Below are 12497 nucleotides of genomic sequence, written 5' to 3' on the forward strand. Positions count from 1 at the left end.
CTGTTCATTTTTATAGTATTGACACGGCTAATGTGGCTATTAAAAATGCAGAGTGCAACAGTACTTGAATGTTACTGTATATTTTAAACAGTTACTGTGGTGCTTTATTTAAAAAGTTACATTATATACTCTTACACTTGCCTTTATGTATTTTCTCTTAAGTGGAGGCTGGGCAAAATGCAACCTAATAGACAAGACTGCTGCTCCCACACTTCTCACTCTTAGCTCTACAGGTTTAGGCTAACAGAAGGTGCAATACACGAACATTTGGAAGGCTGCACTTTGCTTTAGAAAACTAAAAACTGCACTTTTGTATCACTAATACAATAATCCTGAAAATACTTGTGGATGAAGGGATTTTGGTACAAGGGAATGAGACTGATCTTTTTATTAACCTTGAGATGCCACAAATCCTTGAGCATTTTTCTACACATGAAATGCAAACAAAGCCTAACAACTAAGCAATATACTGTACAGTCATGTCCATCCATAGCAATGTCCATAACTAACTAGCTATGACTTCTGTATATATTCTCTCTTTTCATTGCCCTGTTTTAATGTTTTCACTTTACACAAAGAAAACCCAAACCAAAATTATTTGGTTAAAAACACTGCACAGACATTAAAATTCATCTGCACATTTATATAACCAGCTGTTGGTGAACATATATTCTCATATCAAAGTTTCATCAAATCTCCATTGATTCAGTAGGCCTGCTCTAGTTGTGACTACATTTAAGTAACAGGATTTCATCTTCTGTGACATACCATGCATTTAATGGGACAGGAAACTTCTGGGTGGCTGTTGTGCACCTAGGTGTGCAAGAGAATGCATAATGAAGTGAGAAACGTGAGCATGTTGCAAGCATGTGACAGCCAGAGAAACGACTAAAACCAGTTACACTATTTCCAGTTTACTCCATAAAACTGCAATAGGATTTGGTCCAAAAAAACTTTAATAACTCTACTTTGCCATGTTTCTTGATTTCCCATAGCCTTTCAAAGTTCAGTTATAAAAAATAAAAGTATTTTCTTTAAAGCACTGCGGAAAGATTTCCGTTTAAACTAACCCACACAGCACTCTTGGTAAAGCAATTTATTGTTCAAAATTATGGACATCAGATGCTGCTTTTGTAACATATACTTCATGAACTGCCAATCAGTGACGCTGAACAATTTAATCAGATTTAAAATAAACATAACATAGTGTGAATGCTGAAGAAACAGCAATATTACCAAAGCTAAAGGTAGTCCTTCTGTAAAGAACAGGCAGAGGCAAGTGAGACTGAGGTACTCATCTCTGTTTCTTTCAAACAACTAACTGCATAGATCCTTCTGTGTATTTTAGACTAGGTGTTACTCTGCATAGCGTTTACAACATCTTATTACAAAATGAAAGTTCACTCTACTTAAATCTAAAGCAGCATATCACACATGCACTGATAGAAATACATTCCATATAGTACTGCTGTCATTCAAACCACCCTACAGGATTTGGAGATTCTTGATGAAAGTGTCCAAATTTCAAATTAGGATTCTTTATGAAGAAATGTCTAAACTGCAACAACCATGGAAACTGATTCGCTCAATATTCGGCTGTTGTTGGTGTAACATGAACGTATACAGTCTTCGTATTTAAAGTCTTCATGGAAGTTTCCTTTGTAATCTCTGAAAGAGTGCAGAAAATTGAAAATTACTAGCAAGAGTAACAGACTATGGATGCTCCCATGTTCAAACAAAGTAAAAAGTATTTTGTTAACTTGAATCCAATTTTTTGAGAGAAAAGTAAGGTATATCTCTAACAATGAGGTTTGAGCAATAAAGGCACAGAAAACTCAGATCAATCAAAGTAAAAGATGGATTTGGCTAAAGTTCCACCACCACAAGAGTTTCATTTTTCACTGGATGTGTAAATCAATATTAGGTTGAGAACTTCTATGCACATTTTACTATGTGCAAGTTTCCTATTTTTCAAATGATCTTTCTTGGCATTCGGTATTAAATGGAGATTATAGGGACCTTTTGTTTGAAACCATAACCTATTGGTGCCCTTTAGGGATCTACTAGCCCTGTGATTTACCAATTTTACCAATTTTTATGCAACCATCTGAAAGAGGACCAAGTGTTTCAAGAGCATTGTCACAAATATGACTATGGCACAAAAAGATACCATGGTTCTTCATCTATATTAACAAGAAATTAGCACCTTGTGCATTGATACTGGGCAAACTGGAAACATGGTGGAATGGGAGCTGTGGAACTGAACTGCCTCAAATACTACCTAATCTTAGGCAGTAGTAATTGTTAGCACAAAATGGAAGGCAAAGGATGCTAGTTGGGTTTCCACATGGAAACTTGAAGGATAATGGTAGCCATCACAAACACTTGAAACATTGATATGTGGAAACCAATGGAAACACATATGTTATATGTTACAAGTCCACCCATCATAGCTAGTCAGAAACATACAAAGATCCTCCACCCCAAAGTTAAGGTTAATTAACCACTTCCGAATATCTGGTGTGGCTGAGGCACTGCTCCTCAAGATCAGCACAGAGGCAAACCAGATTGCCAGAGGGAGCTACAAACTTCTAGATAGTAGTAAAATGAGGAACTTGGACTATATTAGCTATGTATGATGTAAAAAAAGTCCTCTCCACAGTACAGTTAAAGGAACAAAAAAAGCTAAACAATACACTAAGTTTGTTGCCAGGGATCTACACAACTACAGATAAATATACTGAGCATATTATATTTTGGCAAAAAGCAACAGTGATGCTCTGTACTGAGACTGGACAATGCTAGTTAATCCAGATACAGGAAAATCCTATAGATAGCAACGTCATGTAAGTATATGCCCCAAGATCAAGATGAAACAGAGAAAATAAATCTATGAAGAACTCAAAACTATTAAGAACATATTTTAAAATGGCACTTCAATTACATAATGAGGGGCTTTAATGATAAGACAGGGAAAACAGGTTACAGGAATTCGCAAGAAGATACTGACAATGGACACAGAATGAACACGGACAACAAATTATAGTTTTGTGAGGAAAAACTGATATGACGTTCAGATTAACATCCAAGGCACTGTACACTTAAAATTCCCTAGAAGATGGCACTAACACCAAGCAACTGAATACATGATATCCTGGTTAATCAGAAGTTCTGAAAACATACTGCAGAGCTGATCAACATTTAAATCATAATCCTGATGTCAATATAGTCCACCTCAAATTGAAGAAAAAACAAAAAAGTAACAACAAAAACAGGTTTAGTTTAGATGTAAATAATATTTTTTTCTATATTGACTGACCCTTAGCAAATGTGTAACCAGTAACAATCTCATAGCAGAAATGTAAGAGAAAAAAAGAAATGGATGACTGAATTATTAGAGATAGTAGAAGAAAGATAAAATGGAAAAATAAAACTGATAGCAAATACAGAATACTCCACAAAAACAAAGCAAAATTAGAAAACCCAAAGAAAAACGATAGTACAAACAAGGAACAGAAATAGAAAAACATAAAAGATTCATTGTTTTTAAAATGTGCAATTAAAAAAATGAAGGTAGACAGCATATTCAAAAAATGTTAATGCTCATTACTGATAGCAACATTCTCTCTAATATTTGGCCCCGCTGCATGGGAGACTCACCTGTGCATGCAGGGGGGCAGGGTTTCATCTGAAACTGGAACTAAATGGGCATCAACACCAGTTGCTGGTGCACAGCCATGATGGAGCTCTGTGTGCGCACACACAATTTAGAATCATTAAGTTGGAAGGGGCCTATAAGACCACTGAGTCCAACCCCCTGCTCAATGCAGGAGTGGAAATCAAAGGATATCTGCCAGGTGGTTGTCTACATTTTTCTTGAATGCCTTCAGCGTTGCTCACCATCTCCCTATGTAATTGGTTCCACTGCCATACTGCTCTAACAGTTGGGATGTTTTTCCTGACATTCAACTGACATCTGGCTTCCTGTAACTTGAGCCCATTATTGCGTGTCCTGCACTTTGTGATGATCGAGAAGAGATCCTGCTCCTCCTCCGTACGACAACCTTTCAAAGATTTGAAAAGTACTGTCATATCTCCCCTCAGTCTTCTTTTCTCAAGGCTAAATATGCCCAGTTCTTTCAGTCTTTCCTCATAAGGCTTGGTTTCCAGCCCCCTGTTGCTCTCCTCTGAACTTGCTCAATCTGTTGGTATCCTTCTTGAAGTGTGGTGTCCAAAACTGTGCTGAATAGAGGAAAACTAGTTCCTCACAGAATTTGGAGACTATACTTCTGTTAATATTTATTTATTTGTTTGTTTGTTTGTTACATTTATAGCCCGCCCATCTAGTCGTACCGACTACTCTGGGTGGGTAACAACAGATCAGATCTAATACAATTTAAAATCATAACATTTCACTAAAAAAAGAAACCACAATAATCCAGATGGGAAAAAGGCACAGAGAACAAAATCAGCCAGTGGATGGAGGAAAGGCTTGCTTAAACAGCCAGGTTTTCAGTTGGCGTTTAAAGATGTCCAGGGAAGGGGCCATACAAATCTCAGGAGGGAGGCTATTCCAAAGATGAGGAGCCACCACCGAGAAGGCCCGGTTTCTCTATTTTTTTTCCTTCCGGGGCTCCCTCGGCATTAGGCTCCTCAGTCTCACCTCCTGGCTAGATCGAGTAATATGGGTAGTCCTAGGTGGGAGAAGCCATTCTGTCAGGTAACGAGGTCCTAAACCATTTAGGGCTTTATACGTAAGTGTTAAAACTTTGAAATCTACGTGGAACCAAACGGGCAGCCAGTGCAAGGCAGTCAGAGTGGGAGTAATATGTTGATATTTCCTTACCCCAGTAATAAGTCTGGCCACCGAATTCTGCACCATCTGGAGTTTCTGCGTAGTTCTCAAAGGCAGCCCCACGTAGAGAGCATTACAGTGGTCTAATCTCGAGATTACGAGCGCATGGACCAGAGTGGTGAGCGAACCAACATCTAGATAGGGGCGCAGCTGGGCTATCCGCCAGAGATGGAAATACATGGTGCGTACCACTGACGCTACCTGGGATTCCAAGGCAAGCGCCTGGTCCAGATGGACCCCCAAGCTGCGCACCTCACTCTTTGTGGTGAGAGTCACCCCTCCAAAAGGGAAGGAGTTTCCCAAACCGCTGATGCTAGGCCCCCCCACCCTCAGGACCTCCGTCTTGTCCGGGTTCAGCATCAGCCCCTTTTCCCGCATCCACTGCAGTACAGACCCCAGGCAGCTCTGCAGGGACAGGACAGCATCCGCTGTAGTTGGCAAAAAGGAGATGTAGAGCTGTGTGTCATCAGCATATTGATGGCATGACGCTCCACACCCCCTGATGACTTCACCCATATATGTGTTAAACAGCATTAGAGAAATGATCGACCTCTGCGGAACCCCACAATTGAGGCTCCATGGGGCCGACTCATGTTCCCCAAGCTGAACTCCCTGAGGACGGTCCCCCAGGAAGGACCAGAGCCAAGCCAATGCCTGACCACTGATTCCCAGCTCGGAGACCCTCCTCAGGAGGATACCATGGTTGACAGTATCAAAGGCAGCTGAGATATCGAGGAGGACCAGCAGAGAAGTTTTTCCCGTCGGCCTCCCTCAAGAGGTCATCTAACAGGGTGACCAATGCCGTTTCCGTACCATGGCACGGCCTGAAGCCCGACTGAAATAGATCCAGGGCATTTGTTTCCTCCAAGTGCGCCTGAAGCTGATCAGCCACCACCTGCTCAACCACTTTACTCGTGAAAGAAACATTGGCGACAGGCCTATAATTGCCAATATCGTCTGCCGCCAAGTTAATGCATCCTAAAATAGCATTTGCATTTCTGTACACACATCACACTGTTGGCTCATAGTCAGCTTGTTATATACAACAACTTCAAGATCGAATGGTTGTTGTGAGTTTTTCGGGCTCTTTGGCCGCGTACACGGCCAAAGAGCTCGAAAAACCCACAACAACCATTAGATCCCAGCCGTGAAAGCCTTCGCAAATACAAGATCCTTCTCACTCATAGTACTGCTGAACCAGCAATAGAGGGAACACTGACGACAACAGTTCTGTAATACCTAAGGTCAATGGTAAAATCATCATGTGGAGAAAATATTAAAGAGATTATTTTTCAATTATTTATTTATTTTTCATTGTTGATTTTATCAAGTATCACTACTAAATAAAAAAAGATAGAAATCCAAAAGTTGCAGTCGAGTATTTCTAAAAACAGCAAGGGCCCTTGATTCAATGATGTTAGCATAGAAGTGTTATAGCTAGCAGAAGATGACTTGCATGTTTTAGTTGATCTTTCTAATTAAACCCTCTCCCAAAATAACCCAGGACTCACTCCTGAAATTTGGTTGAGATCAAATCTATCAGAAGTGCAAAGAAATGGCAGAAGACATACTGAGAGGACTGACAGGAACATCTGGATTTAGGGAAGGATTGTTCTGCCCACATCTAATTGTGCAAAGATGTTGTGACACAATCATGGATATATATGTTTGCTTTATGAACAAAAAAAAAAAGCCTTTGACACAGACCAATATGGCAAGCTCATTGAGCTCTTGGCAAAAAAACTCTGCAATGAAAGATGAAAGTGATACATAATGCAAATAATATAAAAGGATGTAACCTCTCTTTAGGAAGACCCTTGCTGATTCAAATAGTAATAATATTTCTATGGAGAGATTAGAGACGCATGTGATAGGCAGATGATATAGTATTACTAGCTGTCAAATTAGATGGTCTCCTGAGAATACTTTGCAATGTCCATGAAGTAATAAAAATGGCTGATAAATTAATATTAAGAATGGTAAGTTATTAGCAAAAAGTAAGCAGCTCAAGAAATGAAGTTTTTGTTTGTTTGTTTACACTCTGAAAGGAAAGTGTAGTAAACACAATAATAACTTTGTGCCATCAAGTCAATTCTGGCTTGTGGTGACCCTTTTCAGGGTTTTCTATGTACAGAGTATTCAGAAATCATTCACCATTCCATTCTTCTGGGGGCGCCCTGGACTGTGCCACCTGCCCCAGACGACACAGCCTGGCTCTTCTGGGATGCACAGTGGAGAACTGAATTCCCAACCTCGGTTCTACAGACAGATACCTACTTCACAGAGTTATCCAACATAAGCAGCTTACAACTTGGCTGAATGAACTGGCTGAATGATAGCTAATCAATGGCTGAAATCCAGTTTAGCATAGTACATCACAGTAGAGTAGGCCCACTGAATCAGTATGGATGTGGTAAGTAAACATCTCCATACGTTCAATTGATTCAAATGAGCCTACTCTAGTTGTGATTAACTACACTGAAGTCAGTTGTAACTACAGTTAGGCCTATTTGAATCATTATGGATGAGCTGACTCACCAAATCTCCACTGATTCAATGGGCTTACTTTAGTCTGATTTAATACACTAAGCTACAGGATTTCAGTCAGTAAGTCAGAACACAGTACCTTCTTTAATATGAAGAACATAATACACAGCAAATATTACTGGCATTCAACCCCACATAGGAAATAAACAAGGAGAAGGAGAAGGTGAGAGAACTATACACTTTGCTTTTTAATCAGGCTGGGCACAGAATATCTTTAATAAAAGGATTTCAGCAGTACTGTTCAAGAACATTTTGGTAAATCTTAACGGGCATCAACATTTAAGAATGTGTTCAATCAACTCATTGTATTGCTGTATGCTTTCAGCTCCTTTAGCAAGACTAATAGCTGAGTTCTGAAAATGGAAGGAAGGGCCAAACTAACTAACTAAAATAACACAAGCTGGTGCTGTAAGCACTCATAAACAGTTCTTGCCTATCTTCCCATTCCCAGTGCAACTTTATGAAAAGGCTAGAGGGATCTGCAGAACAGTACGAGACGGCATGAGCAATAACAGCCAGTAGAGGGACACTTAAAAGGGCACTTTCCATTGCAACCCCCTTGGCCTGGATCTAATGATGTCAAACCACTTGAGCAGTAAAACAAAGCATGTGCACTTGATGTCCTCAGTGTGCCTAACTGGAGACATCCAAAAGCTCACTGTGTGAGTGGAAAGTGCATTCTTGCAGCAGCAGTCACTACATGCCAAAAGGTGAAATTGACAATCCCACATAACTTCAACAGCAGTTCCCTCCCCTGGCACTGAACATGAAATGCTCTGCTTGCACAGGACAGGATCTCAAACACAGAGTTTAACACATACGATTCCTACCTCTCCTTGTGCATGAGGTCTTAAAACAATTATACAAATCTAACAGGATTATAGCATTCTAAATAATGATGGGTACTCTAATGCTTACAATAAATTAAAAATTAATCATGTGAAAATGGGTGGGACTACGATCAATAATAAGTACTTATAGAAATGCATTTCAGGCTTGCAATACAATATAACTGAAGTCATCCTCAATTGTTCCTGCATCCATCCATGCTATTTTACCTGTTAAGCCTGGAATGAAATGGAACAAAGTGCATGAGAAGATTTTTCATGCCAAGTAAGAAGCACTCTTCCATTTATGGATTTTGTAGTATACTGTAGTGTGTAACATAAAGAAAATGCTTGCTGTATATACATGTAGTGTCCTCCTCTCTAGTACACCTTATTTAAATAAAAGCATCATGATCACCTGCTGTCCTATCATCATTTTTTTAAAATATTCTAATTCCTAGAAACAGTAGTATCATCTCATAGATAAAAGATGTATTTGGATACATAGCAATGCTACCAAGAGCAATGAAGTCAATTCTGAGTTAACACAGTAGCCAAAATCCTCTTGGTAAATTGCACTAGAATAGGCCCATTGAATCAGTGGCAATCTGGTGAGTCAACTCCTCCATAAGTTCCATGGATACAAATGGGCTTAACTCTAACTCGACTTACTATGCTAAAGTAAGTTACAACTAGAGTTGGCCCATTAAATCAATGGAACTTACAGAAACATCAGTTCACCAAATCCCCTCTGATTTAATAGGCCTATTCTACTGCAATTTACTGTACTAAGCAACAAGATTTGCCCAATAAATTCTTTTCCTGCTTTGGGATTCTGGCAGTATTGTTTCCCAATACTAATGAGCTGTTTACATTAAAGAATTCTAATTAACATAAGAGAATAAAGCTGTTATAAAAATGTATAATGCTATGTATTCAATGGGGAATTTGCTGTATAGAACATATTTATACACCATTTTATGGATGTCGTCATCAGCTTAGCAGGAGCCATAAGTATAGAAAGAAATCACACATCACTTCCTGATATTACAAACCAATTGTTCTAAAAGTATTAAAGTGATAACATGCTCATTTGATCAGGGCTTTGTACTCCCTTCTCACCAGGGGCATCCTTTCCCACTAGGGATTGGTTGCTGTGGGGTGGGGTACAGGCATGCACCCCTAGTGAGCCATGTGGCCCCAACACACGTGTATCAGGCAGCTGGGAAGAGGGTAAGTTTTCCTCAGGATCATGCTCATACAGCCAAAGGAGAGAAACATCCCTGATGAGAAACAGCTGGAGGAGGCAGAGTCGAGAAGACTGAAAAGGCCCAGGGTTGTGGTCTACTTCTGAAGAAGAAGATACATGGGAGGAGAGACCAGTGGAGAACATTGGAAGCAGTGTAACTCTTGTCTAGTGTGCTTGCTTGTGACAGGAGTCAGGCACTAGAGAGTCCAGCCACATGCTTGGACAAGGCTATGTTACCCTAGGCACCTTCACACCCTGGAGAGGCAAGTAAAAGGAGGGGATGGGTAGAGACAAGCTGCCGAGCCTGACTTCTTTTGCTCATCTAAAAAGGCTGCTCCCTAGATCTAAGCTTTCCTCTCCTTCATGCTTTCCAGAACTTGGGCTCTGGGGAACTCCAGTGAACTGGGCCTGGCAGGCTTCATGGTTTGGATAGGCTGAATGTCTAAAATGGTTACTGGGAAGCCTCCTTTTCAAATAGGACACTAGGCCTATCCAAGTCATGAAGCCTGACAGCTGGGCTTTCTTTCCATGTAAGTACAATTTAGGCATCTGTAACTAAGTCTGGCAGTTGGGACTTCTAGAATAGAGAATTATGGGGTTTGTAGTCCAAAAAAATCCAAAATGCACATCTCTGTGAAATACTGTAGCCCATGTAACTGTTATGACATGAGAAGCCATACAGAAGCAATAAGCTAAATGAGATTTAAAGGTACTTTAGTTAGCTCATTTACTCCACTTGCTGTCAGTTCCCCACTTGTTTCACCTTTCTATTTAACACCCATTCACCATTTTGCCATATTTCACATTTGTTGGTTTATTGCTAATACATACCTAATGACAAATTTCTCTTATAAAACATTAACTGTACTAAACTATGTGGTACTTTAGTCAACAATCACAAGTAGAAGACGTTCCAAAAAGAAATCTGCCTATTCAGATGTACAGTGTTTCTAAATGTTTGCTTGTTGTAAGGGATTAATGGTCAGTCTACAACAAAGTCAACTGTATATTGATAAAATACGGTACTTCTTAGAGCCTATACAAAGATTTGCCCATTTCCATTGCATTGCAGTAGAACTTCTTTAAATACATTATGAAATGGGCTTTTGTATTATAGATACATGACAGAAGGGAACATATGAAAGACTCATCTTAAGCTTTACTCAGGTCATGCGAGCAACCATGTAAAGCCAAATACTAGGAAGAATTTTATTCCAGTTTGATCACATACTATATAAGCCAAATTTTCATAAATCATCCTATTTCACAGTTGCATGCAGTTTCCAAAAACTCTCAGGTCCTCTTCAATACAAGTATCTACTACCAAGATCCCATTATCAAAAACAACTAGGAGGGAATGTCACATACTAGCTTGTGCATTTCTCTCTCTCAGTGATCACTGGGTTTGCTAACTAATAAATATGTCTAAGACCACAAGCCTTAATGTTACTCCTGACTTTTTTTTAAAAACAGCTGCTAACTTTCTTGAATTGTTCAGAACCAGCTAATAAAATTAAATTCAGCATAATAGGTCCAAGATACAGATCCACAGTTAAGACAACTGTTTTGCAATCAATACCAGAATTTCCACTTGGAGATCTAATATTTTCAATTTGAGCTGTACAAAATCTTAAATTTACTCCAAGAAGAGGGTAACTGGCACTGCCGAAATGTAAAGCTGCTAGAGGTAAATACATCAAATATTTTACATATTCAAAGTGGTTTAGGTAGCTGACTGCAGAATTCAATTTCGTACGGTGCCTCCTACAAGTACAGCCAGCCTGTGTAGCCTTGGACAAGCTGCAGGGTTCTCGCAGAAGAAGGGAATAGTAAACCACTTCTGTTTGTCACAAGCTAACAGGCATTTCAAAGGGCAACTGAAACCATTATCCCCTATCTTCCAGTTTCTCAACGGTCACCGCATGTTGGACACACTATCTAACACAGGCAAATTGCATCACTTCATCCCTTCTGTGGGCACCACAGCAGCACAGAAAGCAATCTGCTCTGAATAGCAGTTATATCTTACTACATACAAATCCCAACTGCACTAAATGAGATTCCACTTACAATATATGGATCCTGGGCAAATGTCAGGAAAACATAGTTCCCTAATGTTACCTAGCTCACACTGAAATAAGTGTACAGTGAAATTAATGTATTAGTCTTAAAGGCACCACCCACTGTAGCTTTGTTTTTGTTCATGCGCAAACAGATGTAACCACAGCTATCTCTGAGATAACATCACTGCATTTTTTTCTAAGTCTTCCTAAAGCAGCTGATGCCACTGTTAGGTCAGGGTCAAGCTGCTCTCATCCTTTCCTATTGTCACACAGGTTTTCAAAGGTGCCGGATTCTTCCCCCTCTCTGATTCCTCCTCCCTTTCTGCAGCTGGAGGCCAATGGAGCATCTTTTTAAATTTATTTCTGCAGATTTCACTTTTTTGCAATCACCTTCTCCTCTTTCCAGCCCCATGCCAGAGATAAGAATAAGCCTGACCCTACATAATTCTGCTGTAGATCAAATTTATCATCTAAGTTAACCTCTAATGTATCATGTTCAGCAAATTAGAAACTTCAACTTGCAATACAAGATTCATGCAGCAAGTAGACTTTGACATGATTAATATGAACATTAAGCTCCTGAATTGATAAATATTTGAGATCCTCCTCCATATAAGCCCATATCCTTCCCCCTTCTCCCATCCATTTGCTATGCAGATGTTTATCAATGCATAATAAATCTCATGCCAGGAAAAATAAGGCACCATTGCCTCCCAGCTGCTTTGGACAATTTACAACTCTAGCAAATGAGCTGACAAAGAACAACAACAATAACAACAAAGTATCATCAATAGAATCAAAATATTGTGATAAGAAATGGAATTTTAAACACTGTTCATTACCACTTCCAGCTGTGGAACCATTTGCAGAAGATATGCTGCTTTCATTCACTATGAAACTTAAATTTCTGCTGATCTTTCCAATCTCAAAAGGCTTCACACAAAATGTTGGTGCCT

General features: G+C 39.5%; 1 protein-coding gene across 2 annotated transcripts in view; it reads right to left on the reverse strand.

The window, feature by feature from the left end:
* Positions 1-1081: 1081 nt before the first annotated feature.
* Positions 1082-12497, reverse strand: part of IARS1 (isoleucyl-tRNA synthetase 1) — a 117203-nt gene continuing 105787 nt past the window's right edge. For both annotated transcript variants that reach the window (XM_020806598.3, XM_020806597.3), the window contains exon 34: positions 1082-1668. In XM_020806598.3, the coding sequence (XP_020662257.2) occupies positions 1586-1668 (83 nt within the window). In that variant the 3' untranslated portion in view covers positions 1082-1585. The remainder of the gene's footprint in view (positions 1669-12497) is intronic.

The sequence above is a fragment of the Pogona vitticeps genome, chromosome 2 (genome assembly GCF_051106095.1).
Source record: "Pogona vitticeps strain Pit_001003342236 chromosome 2, PviZW2.1, whole genome shotgun sequence".
Classification (NCBI taxonomy): domain Eukaryota; kingdom Metazoa; phylum Chordata; class Lepidosauria; order Squamata; family Agamidae; genus Pogona; species Pogona vitticeps.